The 20,623-nt window shown below is 37.6% G+C and overlaps 1 protein-coding gene and 1 long non-coding RNA gene across 3 annotated transcripts; both read right to left on the bottom strand.

The window, feature by feature from the left end:
- Nucleotides 1-61: 61 nt before the first annotated feature.
- LOC144714530 (uncharacterized) lies at nt 62-1,704 on the bottom strand. The gene is made up of 2 exons (XR_013584375.1): nt 1,323-1,704; nt 62-352 (listed from the first exon to the last, which is right to left on the bottom strand). It is a non-coding gene; the product is annotated as an uncharacterized LOC144714530 (long non-coding RNA).
- Nucleotides 1,705-13,793: 12,089 nt separating this feature from the next.
- On the bottom strand, nt 13,794-16,259 carry LOC144714189 (elongation factor 1-alpha-like). 2 transcript variants are annotated; one of them, XM_078588889.1, is made up of 3 exons: nt 16,106-16,259; nt 14,986-15,466; nt 13,794-14,903 (listed from the first exon to the last, which is right to left on the bottom strand). In XM_078588889.1, the coding sequence occupies exons 2-3, from the start codon at nt 15,445-15,447 to the stop codon at nt 14,022-14,024; spliced, it is 1,344 nt and encodes a 447-aa protein (XP_078445015.1). In that variant the 5' UTR covers nt 15,448-15,466; nt 16,106-16,259; the 3' UTR covers nt 13,794-14,021. The 2 variants fall into 2 exon arrangements, with proteins under 2 accessions (XP_078445015.1, XP_078445016.1); XM_078588890.1 differs by having other exon boundaries at nt 14,986-15,469; nt 16,106-16,232.
- Nucleotides 16,260-20,623: the final 4,364 nt, after the last annotated feature.

Raw genomic sequence — 20,623 nt, 5'->3', positions numbered from 1 at the left:
AATTTCCAGTTCTTGAGGGGGATGCGTACATTCTTATATGAGGTGATGACACGCCTCGATGTGTGGAGCCACTTCCACTAGATCTCATGATCACAAAGTAGTACTTAAAATAACAGGAAAAGTAGGGAGAGTATGGCGATCAACATGGATAATATATTATCTATGTATCAAATAAAAAATCTGATAGGGAGAATATTAGTCAGAATAAGGAGCTTCCAGTTGACTAAAACTTTTGAGTGGTATGCTCCTCCATGTCTTTGAAATCCCTTGTGAACAATCATTCTCTTTTAATCCCCAAGCCGAACGCAGTGGCATCCTCCCCGTGAGCGACCCTTATCTCTTGCCTTTGATTCTTCTCCAACAGAAAAAAGAAGAGAAGAAAAGGGTAGAGGAAGAAAATAAATAAGAATGAAGGAGAGAATAAAAAAGGAAGAATAACTAAAAAAATTCAAGCCGCACAAGAAAAAATAATACGAACAGAAAAAAGAATGAAGGAGAGAAGAAAAAATGTAAGAAAAAAGAAGTAAAAGAAGATGAAGAAGACAAGAAGAATAAAATTAATAGGCATAAGAGAAGAAACAAGAGGAAGAAAAAGAATAGGGAGAAGAGGAAGAAAATAAAAAAGAAGAGAAGAAAAAGGTAGAGGAAGAAAATAAAATAGAAGAAGAAGAAGAGAAAAAATCAGAAGAGAAGAAAAAGGTAGAGGAAGAAAATAAAGAAGAAGAAGAAGAGAAAAAATCAGAAGAGAAGAAAAAGGTAGAGGAAGAAAATAAAGAAGAAGAAGAAGAGAAAACAGAAGAGGAGAAAAAAAGAAGAGAAGAAAAGGTAGAGGAAGAAAATAAAGAAGAATGACGTAGAGAAGAAAAAACAAAGAATAACTAAAAAATTTCAAGCCGCACAAGAAAAAATAATAGGAACAGAAAAAAGAATGAAGGAGAGAAGAAAAAGGTAGAAGAAGAGTAGAGCGAAGAAGAAAATAACAGGAAAGAAGAGGAAGAAAATAAAGAAGAAAAGAAGAATAAAACAAATAGGCGTAAGAGAATAAACAAGAAGAAGAAGAAGAAGAAGAATAGAGAGAAGACGAGGATAAAAAAGACGAGAAGAAACAGGTAGGCGAAGAAAATAAAATGGCAGAAGAAGAAAAATGAACAAAGAATTTATAGCCGTACAAGAAAAACGATAGGATGGAAAAAAAGAATAGAGACAAGAAAAAGAAGAAGAATGGAGAGAAGAAAAAGAAGAGAAACAAGAAGCGGCAGAAAATTAAACAGGAACTAAAGGATAAAATTGCAGAAAATTACATCTAAATTCGAAGAAGGTACCTGAAGAGGATCGTAGAACAAGTCAAAATCAGAAGCTCAACGAGGAATAATAGATCTCAGCCCCTCCAAAGCGACCCAGATGGAAGAAGAAGGAGAAGAAAAGGGACCAGAAACAGGAAAATAGATCGTATGAATCAAAACGCGTGAAATCAAATTCTGGGGGAACCCTCTGCCGCTGGAGAGCACTCCAGGCAGAGAGAGAGAGGGGGGAAAGAAGACGGATTTGGAGAGGGAGAAAATGGTTGGAAAATGGCTCTTGGAGCGAGGCTATGGAGGGGGCGGGTGATCGATAACGATGGAGGAAGCAGCCGCGAAGACCGACAGCCTTCCGACGAGAGAGGACTCAGAGGAGAGGGCGGTCAGACGGGAGAGGGGGAGGGGGGGGGGGGGCGCGGGGGCGAGGGGGGGGGGGGGGGGGGGGCGCCGAACTTATTTTTGCACATTCGCACATAACCGCACCACCCAGACCCGTGTGCGGTGTGAAGTGCGGTCTGGGAACATTGTGTGCGGTGCGATGTGCGAATTTCGCACCGCACTGCACATTCGCAAGACGCTCGCCTCGCTCGCCGCACGAACGGACCTTCCCTAGTTATGACCGCGAGCCTCGTCGCAAGGCCCACAGATAAGCTCACAAACGGCTGCCAACTTGGAACCTGGGTGGTTCATGCTTAGTGGATTCTTGATTCTTTCTACTATATCTCTTTGCTTTAGGGAGGATTCCTTTTTATTAGCGGTGTTCATGGGTCGCCCCCTTGCTGTGAGTAGAGAGCGAATCTTGATGTGGCGGGATTGGGTTAACCGGTTCATCCATGTATCGTGGTGTCCAAGCTTTTACCTCTCGGGGAAAGCTGAAGAGAGCGGGGGAGTCGCGGAGATGATCAGGCGCGACGTTGCTGAACGAGATGGAGACGAGATACAACGAGATGAGATACCACGAAACGAGATGTACATGAAACGTCAAGAAAGGGGATGGAGGTGAGAAGGGGGGCTTTCAAATCTAGCTAGCATGGGTGCTTGAAATGAGTGCCCCTTCCCTATTTATATTTGACTTAAGTTTTTATCAAAAACCCTGCAAAATAAAATATATCCACCAATGTCCTTATGACCTTATGCGTGTGACCCCTCTAGGCCCATGTATCATTATAGTTAACAACTTTAGTGGCCCAATAACAATTATTGGTCAACCTTATGATATAGATTAATTAACTAAGGATCGATCAACCCAATTGATAGGTTAAGTTTCCAGCCCCTGGGGTACCACGCTACACCTCGTGCTCTAAAAGATACTGATTAGTGTTTGAACTCTCTCATGGAACCTTTATCACCATCGGTTACCGTATATGTATAATCCGTCATCCGTGCAAAACTCTTGAAGACTTAGGGTATGCCTTCTCGTCAAACCCCAATCCGCCATTCAATTAGTACTGATGCGTAACAGTGATCATTGCGCCTTCTCCAATATCCTCACTATCATGGCCAGGGATTTACTGCATCGTCTTCCTTGAGTCAATCTCCTCTTACACTGAGGGCGGATGATCTGGTCTTGACCACTCAATCTTCTTTGTGAGCTTATTACTACATCTGAGCTATGAATTGTTTGTATCCCACGATTAGAGGCTCTTAAATCGTAGTCAAAATGTAGTCATCCATTCACGAGATGTCCTTGGTGTTTCAAGTCAGCGGATCACTTATACAACCGTGATATGAATCAACTTAATTGACGTTTAGGTATAATACCATTCAGGGATTCATACATATCAATTCAATGAACTCTTTCTCTAAAGATCTCCCACTATTTGTCCTTAGTGTCCCCACACTAATAGGCACAGGATCAGCTAAACTTATCATATAAGTAGGATGAGTTAGTGTTATTCTATCCGGATAATTTGATGTCCGTATCGTCTATCCATCGAATAGGAATATTTAAAATCTGTGTTTAAATATTAGTGATCATTGTAGTATGATCTCATCATAATTCACTAGGTCATTGCACATATTCATGGACTTCATTATAATCATCACACTAGAATAATAATGAACTTAAATAAATTTGGTGGTGTGATTGACTTGACGACCACATAATATCTATCAGTAATAATTTAAGAAGATGGGACGAGTATAGTACTAGTAATGGATCATTATCAAGGGAGTAGGACAAGAGGGTGAGACGGTATAGAAATTAATGATAAGAGGTATCCAATTTAGGGTTCTATAAGCTAGGGTTCAATAGAATCTAGGATGATGGAAAGGCAAGACGGGATCATGATGACATAGGTAACACATGATTTGGCTCGTAGAGGATGATAGATAGGGATGATAATAGATGAGGATGGATGTTGATGATAGATGAGAGTGATAGATGATAGTGGCAAATGATCTACCTAAATGTGTTGAAGAATAATCAATGTAAAGCAAGAGGCTAACCTTAGGTCCCTATATTCTGCCAAGATCAAGGCATCTTTCTGATGAATATCAACCTCCCCACTTTTCTATCGACCCTCGACAAGCACTAAAGACACGAAGAACAACCTTGATAGACCTTCAAAACTTCACTTTCTTTCAATCTACCTCTCTAAGAGGAAGTGAGCTTAAAGACATTTTTTACAAAGATAGGGAGCTTAATTTATAGATATAATTGTATGGATTGATGGAGGACATAAAGACAAAGCTCCCCTTAAAATTTAAGCTTGATCGAATTTTTGGATTGTCAGTTATCAAGCATGGAAGTTGGTGGATTCCTAGTTGTTTATTTAATCAAAAGATTTCTCTCTCCTCGTCCTCATTTGTGTCATCATACTGTAATGTAAGGGTTTTGTCTCATAATAGCATTTAATGTGATGATTGGCTCAGATTCTTCATCATCATACGCGATCGACGACTCTCATCACGCCACGTGTCACCCTTGTAAAAAAACACAATTAATAGTTCACGATTTAAGATTAAAATACATCTCTTAATAATTATGCCGCAGTTGACGTGGTGGCGCATCAGCGCATTCCCCTTTAAAATCCAATGATAGAATGACACATGCACGCCATGCGTACACATGGTGCCATGTGTCTCGTGACATGTGGGCGCAGTCGCACCTTTTGACTGATCAAAGAAAGGAAAAATATATTTCTTAAGTTTATGCTCTTGGGTCTCCTCATAGCATTTATTGCGAAAAAGCATTCTTTTTTTATTAGGCCACGCCATCCAGCACTAAAAAAAACTAAAATAAAAACCGTTCAACGCATCGAATGACGACATGTGGTACTCCAAAAGAGAAACTTTAAGTAATATATCAAATTTCATATTAAATTTAAAAAGGCCCATAAATTAAAGTTAAATATGAATTTCAACTTAGAAAATTACATTTTTATGAATTTAATGTCAAAATTTTTAGGAAAATTCAGATTTATACTAAAAATATATTTTTAATATGTTGTTAGAAAAATCCCTAACAACACATAAATGCATAAAATTCAAAATATTTTTGTAAAAATAGTTCTAATCATTTTAAGCTTGATAACACGCATATAATCGATTTAATGTAAATAAACATGTAGATATGGTCATAAGCCACTAAAAATGTGTTTTATTAGTGGACAATAAAATATCCTTATTGTGCAATATTTTCTGTTATTGCACATTTGACAAGGACATGTAATCCCATTATCATTTGGGTGGATATGCTAAGGATACCTATTGGGTGCTATTTAGGATAAGATTTCACATTATTATCTATAAATGCATCTATAGTTTATACCTGCTTGAAAAAACTTCATTAAGCATAAATAATATAAAGCTAATAATAGAAAAAAAACACGTGTATGGAAGATCTTAGTCTGATCAAAGTCATGTCATAACAGACCAACATATAGAGATATAGAGAGAGAAATAGAGAGAGAAATAGATCGACATATAGAGAGAGAAATATATATAGATTGATGGATAGAGAGAATGAACGTGGACAGAGAAATAGAGATAGATCTATGAAGAGAGATATATATACAGAGAGAGAGCAAGACCAAGGGAGATAGAGATGTGTTTAGAGAGAGAGAGATCAAAGACGATGTCCAGGAAGAGAGTGATATAGGCCTTATCGAGACAAACAGTGACAGTGGCAAGGGGCAATGCCCAATGGGAGTGGCTAAGGTAGTAGCGTCCATGTGGACTAGCTCGAGGGATGCCTCTCTTTATCGATAACATTATAATAATAAAAATATTAATAATATGAATTATTTTTATTATGTTTGGTCTTTGGACCAGTTCGACATGCAAACAAATATTAGACCAGACATTGGCCAGCCCCAAAAAGGTTACGAAGTCCATGAACAATATGCGAATGAAGAATGTTAGAGCAGAAATCTAGCAACGCATTCTAGGCACAGATCATTGGTATTGGATGTATCGTTAGGTTGTGTCGAGTCAAATCTGCTCCGTGTTTTTTCTGTTGCAGAAAAGAGATCCCTTACCCCCGCATTCAAAAATAATGAATATTAAATCCGGGAGGCTGCAGGTACTATGGATCCTCTGACTCCCAATCGGGTTGCCTTCCTGGGTCTCGCTGGTGTTACCTGTAGGTCGTTCTTTCAGAACCTCGAGATGGCCGTCTCCTGTCCCCCTGTGGGGAATCCACTCCTGGATCGTCGCTCTGCAGCGTCTGGCCCGTCCTCTAGGCACCTTTGGAAGGCAGGGAGTGTGACTTCTCCCGCTCACTCGCCCCTTCTCATCACAGGGTTTGGTGGCCCAAAATTTGCCAGCCGCCAAAGGCCTCATCTCAAAGCCCGGCTCGCGAGGTGTCCCTCTCGCAGTAGAATCTCCCCCGCTTCGCTCTTGTGACATGCTATGTTTCCCTTCTCCGTTCAGGGTGAGTCCCATGCTTTTGTGGATCGCGGTCTCACGCACTAATCCCTACAGTGCCCATAGTAGGCGGCCGCCCTACCTAAACCAATCATCATATCGGTCCCCAAGCCTACCGGGGGCCTCCATCCCTAGAGGATGGCGAGCTCCACCTACGGTTTTGAAGCCGGCCTTTCCAGCAATGGGGCTTAGGGACTGATATGATGATTGGTTTAGGTAGAACCTAACGATACATCCAATACCAATGATCATTTCTGCTCTAACATTCTTCATTATTGTTCATGGACAATGTCTGGTCTAATATTTGTTTGCATGTCGAACTGGTCCAAGACTCAAACATAATAAAAATAATTCATATTATTAATATTTTTATTATTATAATGTTATCGATAAAGCGAGGCATCCTCGAGCCACTCCCATTGGGCATTGCCCCTGCCACTGTTTGTCTCTCTCTCTAAACACATCTCTATCTCCCTTGGTCTTGCTCTCTCTCTGTATCTTTCTCTCAATATATATATATATTGATCTATCCATATTTCTCCCTCCTTATTATATATCTCTCTCTATTCATCTATCTATCTATCTCCCTCCATCTTGCACTATATCTTTCTCTCTATTGATCTATATATCTTTCTCCATCTGCCTTCATCTCTATTTATTTTCCTGTCTATTTTTATCAATCTATATGTCTCTCACTCTCATTCTCATTTTCCCCCCTCTCATTATCCATCTCTCTCGCTCTCTCACTCTTTCATTCATGTTGGATGTAGTGACATGACCAATGGGAGCAAAGGCGAGTTATGTTGGAGAAAGGGAGTCCACTTTCAATAGAACCCCAATAAATGAGAACATCCTATTTTTAAGTTTAACTTGAAATATTTTTAAGATTCACATACAATATTTAACTTGACTTTTAACTTTCGACAATGACTGCTCAAGTTTACAATGGACAAAGAATAGACTGAGACATGACATAACTTCATGCCTAGGTTTAGGTTTCTGTTAAGACCATACTGAGACCAAACTGTGAGTGCCCTCTCGCCCGCGATTTCTCCTATAATGGCAAGAAGGTCATTTTGAATCTATGGTGGTTGAATAAGTAGAAGACAACAAGACTCAGTGTGCCACACATCTCGTGAATATGTCTATAAGTCGGATATTTTTCAACCTAAGACAACACTTTGAAATAACCAAAAAGTAGTCAATTTGACTCCTCGCTAATGATTCAACAATTAAACTGATTTAGTTAGGAATATATGACTTGATTCATTCATTTCACCCAAAAAACCTCGTATCTTAACTTTAGTCATGACAGAACCAATAAATAGATCATTTCATACACCAGAGGTTGGGTAATAACACTTCAAAAATCTCACGCGGAGTTCATGTAACGCACCATGACTGGTTTTGGTGGATCTCATAGCACTCATCAATATCTATCACACAAGGAGTTTTTATTGCGTGTATCGATGCAACCGTAGTAGATATTACTTCAAATATTTTTTGTAACCAAATTCTAAATAGATGTAACTATTATACAGCTAAAACATGAATCTATATGTCATTATTGTTAAAATATGTACAACACTCTGATTGAAATTATTTAAATATTGCATTAAAATATCTATACTCGTACTATAATTAGTATATTTTTTCTGTATAAAATATAATTAGTATAATATCTATACTCGTACTATAATATCTATACTCGTACTATAATGCTGCATATTTCTGCGGCGTGGAGCAGTGTTGTGGCACGGCATTGTAGCACAGGGCACTGTGGCGATGGCGCGTGGCGGCGCGGGGGTGGTGTGGCGATGTGGCGGCACAGGGGCGGCGGGGCAGTGTGGCAGCATGGTGGTATGGGGATAGCGCAACAACGCGAGGCAGGGTGGCAGCGCAGGTCAAATCCACAAGGAGCAGGTAGTGAGAGAGTAAATTGAAATTCAAATACACTATTTTTAGGTCATTTTATATTTTTTGGACTTTTTAATTATTTTATATAGAGAAAAATAAATTAAATCAAGAAAAACTAGTCAAAATTATTAATTTTGTATTTGATAACTAAAAATAATGCATTATGATTTTTAAGAATTTTTTAGGATTTGTTAGGGTAAGAAATAAATTTTAAGGAAAAGTAGAACCTTTGGCTCCCCTTCCCTCAGAAAAATCTGCATGTGACGGCGCTGACCGATGCACAATTAGTGGGCATTGGTGCCACGCAGCATAATTGGGCATCAAAAACAGACAAAAAAATAGTGTCACCTTTGCTACCGAAGAATTTTTTTAGTGCCATTTGATACATTAGAAAGCTTGAAGTCTATGCTTTATACTTGAATTTTACCTAGATATTGTGAGATATTTCAAATAAAAAATTCACGTTATCACACAACCTTGTTGCCACTTCCCCCAAGGGCCAAGCGGTGTTTTTCCTCCAATAATCTTGATCACACTTGAACTCTCTCTCTCTCCAACACTTTTTTAGAACAAGAATGGATCAAATAAATCTGATGCCCTAGGTATCCTACAACAATTTTGGAGCATAAATACAAGATGAGATGCAAAGAGACGGAGAAGAGTTTAAATAGAAGTTCCCTAACTCTCCCAGCTATTGGATTTAGTTCCAAGGGTTTAGATAGTTAGGATTACTTGATTTCTAGAATGTGTCCACGTTCCCTCCTTTACAGATTTGAATACAGATTTCAATAAATCATAAATTTCTCATTTTATCCGTAAATGGTGAATAATGTTGGTGCAAATCTAGAAATAAATGGTAAAAGCATATTTCTATCGGTCTCATTTGATATTATCAGAAATAAATTAATTATGTTTAACATAAATATAAATCTTGTATTGAGTTAAGCAAATCTATGAATCATCGCCACATTAATTCAACATACATGTTCTAGAAGGTAAAAAGAAATCCATAAGCTGTTTCATGAAAACATTTTTGCTATTCGTCACCATGTATGCATAGCCCCATCTGCACGATACTCTTAACATGACTTAGGGCAGGGTCAATTTTTAATCCCTTATCAGATATATTACATAGGACTGATGCATTTATAAATCATGTAATAATCATCCTATGATATTTCCTCAGTCAAGAATTCAATTGATCATCTTACTTGATCTGCCTTCTTTTATATCAAGTGAAAAAAAACCCTCTTGACTGCACAATAGATTTTGTGAACTTGTTCCTGTATCCAAGCTAATAGTTTTTGGAATCTCGTGATTAGGGACATAGATCCTAGTCAAAATACAACAGCCATCCACAAGATTTATTTTGTGTCGCAGGTCTAAGGACTGATCTCATTACCACAATGTGTATGGTTACAAGGTATAAAGAAACTATTCAGGGTATCATATGGATCAGCTTTGTGAACTCTTTCATTAAGGAACCCTCACTATCTCTCCTTGGTATCTCCAGACAAATGGTTATGGGGTGACACATCCTCATCATATAAGGGCAAGTAGATAGGAGCTATTGTAGCTAAATATTTGATGTCATTCTCAAACATCCTATGATTAGGAATTTTTATGATGCACATTTCAAGATAACTGGTCAGTGTAGTCTGATATATTCACAATTTACTTATCATTCCACATAATATTGGACTTAATCGTATAAACAGAACATAAATAATAAGGAATATGATTGTTATTGATAATCTCAAATAATATGCGGATGTGTGATCATGTAAAGGCTCTATGTTTTCATAATTGTTTTCATAAGTAAATAATAAATTATTTAATAGTTTTCCTCAATACCTTGTAGTTTCAAAGACTTTTGTTCAGCCATTCTATATTCCAGAAATTGGTGAAGTCCTCTGAACTTCCCAAGCAGGTCTTAAAACATGCTATCAAATACATTTTTAAGGGTCTCCATGCATGAAATTTACATATTTAAAACTTATCTATTCACTTTAAAACAAAATTCATAAAATGCAATATATATATATATTTACATGTAACCAATATATGTCTTTATTATGTAGTAAGTCGTCAATTTATATAACTACCATGAATTATCAGGATTATAATAAAGCGGTCAGTTAATTAAATGCACTCAATAAAATATAAGAAAAGCTGTCAGTTCACAAAAAGGTAAAAAGTTCCCAAATTTTATTTCTTCACCTTAATAAAGTTCAAAGGGTTATTATACCCTTCTACTGTTACTTTTTTTTTACGTATTCAGTCCATAAACATAGTTTTTCTTTTTTACATATAGGGCAAAACTGAGTGAGGATGAATTGAGTACTTATGAATAATTATGAAAATTCAACGTGGATAGCTACTGAGTAAATATAAATCTATCTAGCGAATGCAAATAAGGAATAGGCAATGAAATAGCATTTTCAAACAATTTTTTAGTAATCCCATAATCTAATTTATTTCATAGATAAAAACTGAATTTTCTTATTTAAAGTTAAATGAAACTTATAATAAACTTGATTTATTTCAGACATTAAAATAAGTCTAAATTGATTGAATATAACATTTGATTTATTTTGGCTTTTAAAGTTAAAGTCTTGCAACAAGATTGAGTAAATATTTATAATAAGTTTAAATTATTTTAGTTTATATCCAATAAATCAATATAAAATTTGGTTAAATCAAATCCAATCTGAATATATATATATAGATATATATATATATAAGTATCGCTTTCTCTTAAGGCATTTTTTGTTTATTCTTCTATTAACTTCTCGAACAACTAGATGTCTTAGTGTATTATAACTTATAACTTAGTGTATTATGAACCTTATTGGGCAGTGGTATTAGTTAGCCCTTATTCATTGATCATTCTCAATTTAGACTATTATGTAATATTTAAAACACTAAAATTTTATATTCAAAAACATGAAGTGATTGATGACATTGGAATGTCTTCTATACTAGTCCTCGAGGATTACTTTCTAGGTTCCACCAATAACACTAAACAACATTAAAAATATTTTTCATGAAGGCTACAGTAGATCCATCAATTAAATAAATTTGAATATGACATCAAATTTCACTATAGTTCCTCATGAAACCCAGGGTCAACTAATGATATAGACCCCTCAATCCGCTCAAACTTTATGTTTAAACTTAATGTTTAGACTGAACTCACTTGCTAAAGCTTCTCTGAAACTATCATTTGATTTCAAATCATGAACCCTTCAATACCTTTATACCTTATGGTGTAGGTGAAGTGTACAATTGGAATGTTTTGTTTATCAAATTTTTACCCCTAAATTTGTATTCTTACATCAAAATAAATGATTTTTTTTCTTAGTTCCCTTTACGACAAGTCATTAAAACCCTTTTTTCATCTCACATATAGCCTCCTGCCGTTCAAGAGATTGAGAGATCTGAAAATACAATCACAATCATGCATCATGTGCTTAACAATATATCATCAAACGCGTCATTAAAAATGTATCAATTACAAAGCAGGGCTAATAAATCATCCATAATATAGATAACAATCTGTATTAATGGAGAAACAATACTTCCTTGTGCATGGAAATGGACAAAATATGAATCAAGCAAAAATTTTGCTCAAATTTGTTTGTGTTGTTCAGGACATTTCCTGTAGAACTGAAATCAAATTTCCAAGGATGAAGGGCAAGATCTAAGAAACAATGAAAGCAAGTCAGGAGAAAAAGGCATATGGTGTGTCAACTATCTCTCAAAAGTTATATTAAGATTCAATTCCTATAAACTTTCTACCACATTCCCAGAGCTGATCAGTTAGGATTTTGTATGTATCATAAAAAACATTGGAATCTTACTATATTTCGGTCAATATCTTCCCCTTTCTTTCAACAAGCCGTTTATCTTATGAGGATATCTGGCTGTGTAATGCATCTGCACATATCAAAATTTTCCTTTTATATCAATTCAGCAAAGTTATATTTTATGTGAAGGATGCCTTTTCTTTGCCAAACGCCAGAGTCGCATACTCAAGTTGTTAGTTCTACAGTTATTTTGTTGCTGGAAAGATATGAAAATCAAAAGAAATTTCCAAGAGTGGTGATTGTAAATTGCAATTAGTTGATAAAAACGAAATCTGACGATGAAAAAAGAGTATCACTTGCCGAAATTGAAGTCTATTACACGTGGCACTGTGTTTTTGAACAGGTCCTGCATAATTGCATATTTTATCTTATACTTTGTTAATCGTTTAAATAAACTAGTCAATAATTCTACTACAACTTGCTCAAATAAAATCTCGTAAGTGATTTGAAAATAGTGGTTTTCATACGACAAGATTATGGTTGAGGCTGCCCAATTTCACCAAGTTTGTAGAATAGTTTTTACAGAACACATTTTTAATATTGATGGTTTAGGAGAACACATTTATAGTTCCGGATCGTCCTGGACGTGGACGAAGGATGGGATGGGACGAATTTCGTCCCGTCCTACATCCGATGCTAGCTCAGGGACGAAGGACGAGATGGTTTTTCGTCCATCCCGTCCAATAATCTCCAGATGATTTTTCGTCCCGACCAGTCCTCCCGGAACGAATTTCTGTCCCGAAATTCGTCCCGTACGAAAAAATACATTATAATATATTATAAATTGTCCTAGCGAGGCCACATGGCAACATCTCAACCGTCGGATGTGAATCCGGTGGTTTTCCATCCAGATTTGTCCGTACATTGTCCGGAGACTACCTGACAGGCAGTTTTTTCGTCCCACAGGACAAAAACCGTCCCGTCCGGTGGTCCTGGGACAAATTTTCGTTTTGGAATTCATCTTTGCCACAGGACGGGACAATTTTTTTGTCTGGGGAGGAAAAACCCGTACCCCACATCTGGGATACATACTTACTCATTTTCCCTAAGAAGAAGAAACTCATTATTGTCCTTTTTTGAGTTTAAGCCTAGTATATGTTCTTTTTCTAGATAACCCATCAATTTTAAATGAAGAAGTATATTTTTACTATAAATGAAGTACACCTCTAAGTGAAGAAGTACATGAATCTAAAATGAATAAGAGAGGTCAGTAGGAAAGTATGTTTTTACACTGGTCTGTCGGAAAGTTTTTCCACATTTGAAACAATGTTGGTTTTCAAAGAAAATACTTATTTTCCTCCACTAATTTTTCTTTACTTTGATTCTTTCACTTCGAGATACGTCCCGGTCGCGTTCATGATTCACAATTATTCGTTTGCTCGACATCCCAATTTCTTACACAAAACTATTTAGGATACACAACTACTATTTTGGTTAATCATGATTTTTGAATTTTTGAATGCGAATCAATATTTCTTCTGACAAATAATTGCAGATATAATCAAAATTTTATCTGCCATCCTACATTAATCAAAATTTTGACCAAACTAAAAATAATATATTAAGGGCATAAGTATATATTAGAATGAGAGCAATATCCTCTTACCTATAATAATTGGTGAATAAATAAATTGCAAAAGACATATTAGACACAAGAATAAAAATGTTCGAAGACGAATATAGAAAAGTTAGTCTAAACTTAGCAGCGACGAGACTTTAGTAATATGTAGCATATTCTTGCAGTTATAGTAATTAATTAATCTCCATCTATAAAACATTATTGGTTTACGACATCAACTTAGACTGACGTAAAAAGAGAAGAGTAAACATGAAGAAAGGCTCAACAAAAAACAACAAAATGTTTAAATATCAAATCATGGGGCGATCACAAAGAGTCAGTCATATACCCACACAAAGACAGCAGCAAATAAACCAGAGGCCGCGAAAAACCAACCGGCGGGGGCACTGGAGTCTCTTCTCCCTTTGAAAACCACGGAAAGAAAAAAAACACTGGCGAAGAACAGACACAAGAAAGAAGCAGCGGACCTGGAAATGGTGTAGAATTCTCTCACTTCTTCTTCTGGGCAGCCTTGGTGACCTTGGCGCCGGTCGGGTCCTTCTTCTCCACGCTCTTGATAACGCCGACGGCGACCGTCTGGCGCATGTCCCGCACGGCGAAGCGGCCCAGCGGCGGGTACTCCGAGAAGGTCTCCACCACCATCGGCTTCGTCGGAATCATCTTCACCATACCAGCGTCGCCGTTCTTCAAGAACTTGGGCTCCTTCTCCAGCTCCTTGCCGGACCGGCGGTCGATCTTCGTCAGCAGCTCGGCGAACTTCACGGCGATGTGCGACGTGTGGCAGTCCAGCACGGGCGCGTACCCATTGCCGATCTGCCCCGGGTGGTTCATGATGATGACCTGCGAGGTGAAGCTCGCCGCCTCCTTCGCCGGGTCGTCCTTCGAGTTCGACGCGACGAACCCACGCTTCAGGTCCTTCACCGCGACGTTCTTCACGTTGAAGCCGACGTTGTCGCCGGGGAGTGCCTCCTGCAACGCCTCATGGTGCATCTCGACGGACTTGACTTCAGTGGTCAGACCGGTGGGCGCAAAGGTCACGACCATGCCGGGCTTCAGCATACCCGTCTCGACTCGCCCGACGGGCACGGTACCGATACCGCCGATCTTGTACACGTCCTGGAGGGGAAGACGGAGGGGCTTGTCGGAGGGCCGCTTCGGCTCCGAGATCAGGTCGAGAGCATCGAGCAAGGTCGGTCCCTTGTACCAGTCGAGGTTGGTCGACCTCTCGATCATGTTGTCGCCCTCGAACCCGGAGATCGGAACGAAGGGGATTTTGTCCGGGTTGTACCCGACCTTCTTCAGGTAAGAAGACACTTCCTTCACGATTTCCTCGTAACGCGCCTTCGAGTACTTGGGCGTCGTCGCGTCCATCTGCCACCATCGAAAACCAACTCTTAATATCAATATTCTAACTCAATTATCGGATTTCAAGAGAAATGAAGAGGAATTTGACCTTGTTGCAGCAGCAAATCATTTGCTTGACACCGAGGGTGAAGGCGAGGAGAGCGTGCTCACGGGTCTGACCGTCCTTGGAGATACCGGCTTCGAAACCTCCGGTGGTGGAATCGATGATGAGGACAGCGCAATCGGCCTGGGAAGTTCCGGTGATCATGTTCTTGATGAAATCACGATGGCCGGGAGCGTCGATGACGGTGCAGTAGTACTTGGTCGTCTCGAATTTCCACAGGGCAATGTCGATGGTGATACCACGTTCGCGCTCAGCCTTGAGCTTGTCCAGCACCCACGCGTACTTGAAGGACCTCTTGTTCATCTCGGCCGCCTCCTTCTCGAACCTCTCGATCACACGCTTGTCGATCCCACCAAGCTTGTAGATCAGGTGGCCGGTCGTCGTCGACTTCCCGGAGTCGACGTGGCCGATGACCACGATGTTGATGTGAAACTTCTCTTTACCCATGGCAGCTTGTTTCTGGGAACTACTAACGGAGAACAATTAGATCAGCGTGTATATTACAGTATCTCATAATGAGCATGTCAGTATCAAAAAAAGAAAGGATGCATGTCGCTTAACGGTAGTAGTCGAAAAGCAGAGTGATTAAACGGCAGTAATCGAAGAAAAATTTATTGTGTACTCGCAGAAGAATCAAGATAATAAAATAATTTAACCAGTTGGTGAAGATTGGAATATAAACATACTGTGATAATAAGACTCGTGAAAACAAGCCTTCGGATATTAAAGTGCCAAGAAAAACGATCGAAAAATGGTAAAAACTAAATAACAAGTATAAAAAACAAAACTTCTTCCCTCTGGCGTTCAGATCTAAGTGAGATTGATAAGATTCGTACGAATAATAGATAACAAACCATAGACAAGCTACAACTCGAAAGCCAGAGCCAAGATTTAGAAAAACAGATCAAATCTAACATTGAAAATGATAAAACTCGGCAAACCTAATGACATCTGATAACATATTCAGAAATAGTCGATAACCAGAGAAAAAAGAGGACCTTAGAGACGATAACAAACACAGATGCAATCGGTAAAAAGGAATTGAACGAACCGAATGAATCAATCTAAGAATATAACACGAAATATAACAAGCGATCGATCATACCTTGAGGTAGTGAACGAAGGAAGCCCTTGCGAAGGAGAACTGGACGAAAAACGAACGCCTAGGCAAGGGCAGAGGGTTTGTTCTGAGGCTGCTGCTACGCGTTATATAGAGGTCCCCGGGAGTACGACAATGCTAGGGTTTTTTCTCCACCGTCCGATCTGCGGCTGAACAGTTCAATCGGACCGTCCACTTCGCCGCCAAAAAAGACGCCTTCTTTGCAAGTTGTCAACGATGTGGTTTCGTCGGCGATAAGTTAAGAGAATAGCAGAGAGCCCAATGTTTCAAACTATTTGTGTTTTTACCCTTTTACAGTGTAATTTGTTTGGAATTAAGCCTTTTTCTGTTTTTATATAAATATCGAATTTTGTATCAATTTAATAAAGCTTCAGACTCTGTTAATTCGCTATTTGAAAGCTCATATCACGTGAGATAAATGTGTTTCTTGTAACGTAAATAGTTATATTAGTGCAAACATGTGAGATAAATGTGCTTTTTATATAAATATAATAATCATTTTTTGTATTATTTTAATAAAGCTTCACTCTTGGTTACTTTGTTATTTGAAAGCCCGTATCACGTCCGATAAATATAGCTCTTGTAACGGTAATAGTTATATCAATGCAAACATGTGAGATAAATGTACTTTTTATGTAATAACAATAATTGAGTTTTTTATTATTTTAATAAAGCTTCAGACTTGGTTACTTTGCTATTTGAAAGCTCATATCACGTGAGATAAATATATTTCTTGAAACATTAATAGTTCTATCAATGCAAAAATGTGAGATAAATTTATTTTATTGATGAAGTTTTCATATGATAATCGCTTTTTATTATTTTAATAAAGCTTCAGACTTTATTAGTTTGCCATTTGAAAGCTCATACCACATGAGATAAATGTATTTTCTTGTAACGTTAATAGTTATATTAGTGAAAACATCAGAGATAAATGTACTTCTTTTAATAAAGTTTTTAAATTAAAAACAAATTTTTGTATTATTTTAATAAAGTTTCAGACTTGGTTAGGTCACTCTTTGAAAGCTAGTACCATGTGAGATAAATGTATTTCTTGTAACATCAGCAGTTATTGTTCTACTAATGCAATCATGTGAGCTTCTCGTTGGAAACATTTAGGACTCATTTTTTTGTTCTAAGCAATTTTCTCGTTGTATATATGATAAATGAGTGATCTGGTCAGATATATCCTAGAGAGATCTTTGGTGTCTTTTTATTTAAATATGACGAGGGAACTTAAGGAAGCAATTTATCTGAACTCTAATACAAGGAAAATTGTAGTCAGGAATTATTGCCAGACAATTGTGTAGTTCACCCAATATTTGTAATTGTTATGTGTTTTGTTTTACTCTGCTGCATTGAAACTAGATGGGAGCACTAAGGCCTGACTAAACAACCTGTAGTCTTCCATGATTAATAGCGCAATTAATATAATATCCCTTTTGATATCTGGTCCATTTAGGCAGCTTCGTTGTGGAAATCAAATGAATGGTGATAAATCAAACAATTTTAAAAACGGTAAGGTAGTATATTAACTTTCTAAAATTGATATATCAGCTTTCTAAATATTTTTAAAGAGTAATGCATCCGCCACAAAGGGGTTAAAGTGGAGCATATCAAGTTATATGGACATTTGTCATGTACTGAGCTCAATACTATTCTTGACTGATGTAACAGAGTCATTTTTTCACAATCGGGAAGGAAATATGGTACTTTAACTATCAAGAAGCCACTGCGGTCTCATGAGTCAACCATGTAATGGTCACAAATGATTAAATAGTTTGATCTATATATTCTTTAGAACATCTAAACGATGCAAAGTCCCTCCCTTCCTCCCACATTCACTTAGTGTCATCCACCCCACAAATAAACATCATATTGCTAACACAATTTGGCTAGATGCCTACTTTGTCAGGATCGGCACGCGTCACCCGTCGCTCGTCACCGTGACAGAAATGCGACGGATGACGTGACGATGACGGTGACGGTTTTAGGGGTCCGTGATGGTGATGGTGACGGTGACGGATGATGAAGTGGTTGTGAGGGGGATGTGACGGTGACGGGGTACCCAATACGCGTGATGCGACGCAATGGCCGTCACGGATGACGATCGTGACGGAATTTTTAAAAATTTAAAACGGACTGAAAATATTTCCGATGGCTGAGATTTCGCCATGTGACTTGGCCATTTTGATTTCCTAACATTTTGCACAAAAGTCCCTGTTTTTTTGCGCGCGCAAACCGACGCCGTCTATAAATAATTGGAGATATGCACATCTGTTCGAGAAGAATTTTATTCACATTGCCGGTGATGGTGATGCCGTCACAATGACAGGGACACAATGCCCTATGGAGGGACAGTGACGGGAACGTGATGGTTTTTTTTGCATATGCATATGCTGTCAAGTTTCGTCGTCCATTTCGTCACGTCCGGGGCGTCACATCCCGCACGTGGCATTCCCTAATACTTTGGATGTCACATGCATGCGAAAACATTCATGCATCTTTTGCGCTATGTAGGCATATAGCCGCCTATTTTCTGTATAAAATATTGTTATTTTAAATAACCATATAAATATGCAGCATTTGAAACAAATTTAGTACGTCTAAAAAAATTAACTTATTATGTCAATCCAATTATTTCCCATATTATAATCGTTATGTCAAAATTCACTTATCACAGTATGTGTGGCACACTGAATCTAGTTGTCTTCTACTTATTCAACCACCATAGATTCAAAATGACCTTCTTGCCATTCTAGGAGAAATCGCCGGCGAGAGGGCGCTCACAGTTTGGTCCCAGTATGGTTTTAACAGAAACCTAAACCTAAGCATGAAGTTATGTCATGTCTTGGTCTATTCTTTGTCCATTATAAAGTTGAGTAGTCATTGTCAAAAGTTAAAACTCAAGTTATATATTATATGTCAATCTTAAAAATATCTAAAGTTAAACTTAAAAATAAGATGTTCTCATTTAGAGGGAGAAAGATGGAGAGAGAGAGATGGATGGATCAATATATAGGGGAACACAAAATAGAGAGAGAAATACAAAGGGAGGAACAGAGATAGAAGATCGAGATATAGAGAGAGAAATTGATATAAATTTATGGATAGAGAGAATCAATGTGGAAGACGAAAGAGAGATAGATACGAATATATATATACATATGTATGTGTATATATATATATATATATATATATATATATATATATAGAGAGAGAGAGAGAGAGAGAGAGCAAGACCAAGAGAGAAAGAAAATGTATTGAGAGAGAGAGAGAGATCAAGACTATGTCCAGGAAGAGAGTGATCGAGGCCTTACCGAGACAAGCAATGACAGTGGCAAGGGGCAATGCCCAATGGGGGTGGCTAAGATGGTAGTGGCCACGTGGACTAGCCTGAGGGATGACTCTCTCTACCAATAACATTATAATAATACATATATCAATAATATGAATTATTGTTATTATGTTTGGTCTTTAGACCAGTTTGACATGTGGACAAATATTAGACCAGACATTGGTCAGCCCCAAAAAGGCTTACTGTTGTTCAGTTTGGTCTGTTATGACATGACTTTGATCAGACTAAGACCTTCCATACACTAGTTTTTTTTCTATTTTTAGCTTTATATTATTTATGCTCAATGGAGTTTTTCCAAGCAGGTATAAACTGTAGAGGCATTTTTAGACAAAAATGTGAAATCTTATCCTAAATAGCATCCACTAGGTACCCTCTGCATATCAACCCAAATGATAATGGGATTACACGCCCTTGTTAAACGAGCAATAGTAGACAATATTTCACGATAAGGACACACACTTTTAGTGGATTAAATCTATTATATGTGTGTTATCAAGCTTAAAATGATTAAAAATATTTTTTAAAAATATTTTTAATTTTATGCATTTATGTATTTTTAGGGGTTTTTCTAACAGCATATCGTAAAATATTTTTTTCTAGTATAAAGTTGATTTTTCCTGAAAATTTTGATATTAAATTCACAAATATATAATTTTCTAAGTCAAAATACATATTTAATTTTAATTTCTGGGCCTTTTGAAAAGATTATTTTAAATTTCTCTTCTGCAATACCACGTGTCGTCGTTTGATATGTCAAACGGTTTTTCTTTTAGCTTTTTTCAGTGTTGGATGGCATGGCCAAATAAGAAAATAATGCTTTTTTGCAATAAATGCTACACTGAGATCCAGGTGCAAAAACTTAAAAAATATATTTTTCCTTTCTTTGATCTGTCAAACGTTGTGGCTGCGCCCACATGTCACGAGACACATGGCACCACATGTAAACATGGTGTGCATATGTCACTCTGTCATTGTATTTTAAAGGGGAGTGTGACGCACCGCCACGTCAACTGCGACATACTTATTAAAAGATATATTTTAATCTTTAATCTGAACTATTAATTATATTTTTTTTACAAGGGTGACACGTGGCGCAATGAGAGCCGTCGATCGCATATGATGATGAAGAATCAGAGCCAATCATC

The sequence above is a fragment of the Wolffia australiana genome, chromosome 17, assembly GCF_029677425.1.
Source record: "Wolffia australiana isolate 7733 chromosome 17, ASM2967742v1".
NCBI classification, from domain to species: Eukaryota; Viridiplantae; Streptophyta; class Magnoliopsida; order Alismatales; family Araceae; genus Wolffia; species Wolffia australiana.
The sequence above is the reverse complement of the archived record's forward strand: the minus strand, read 5'-3'. Positions and strand labels throughout refer to the sequence as shown.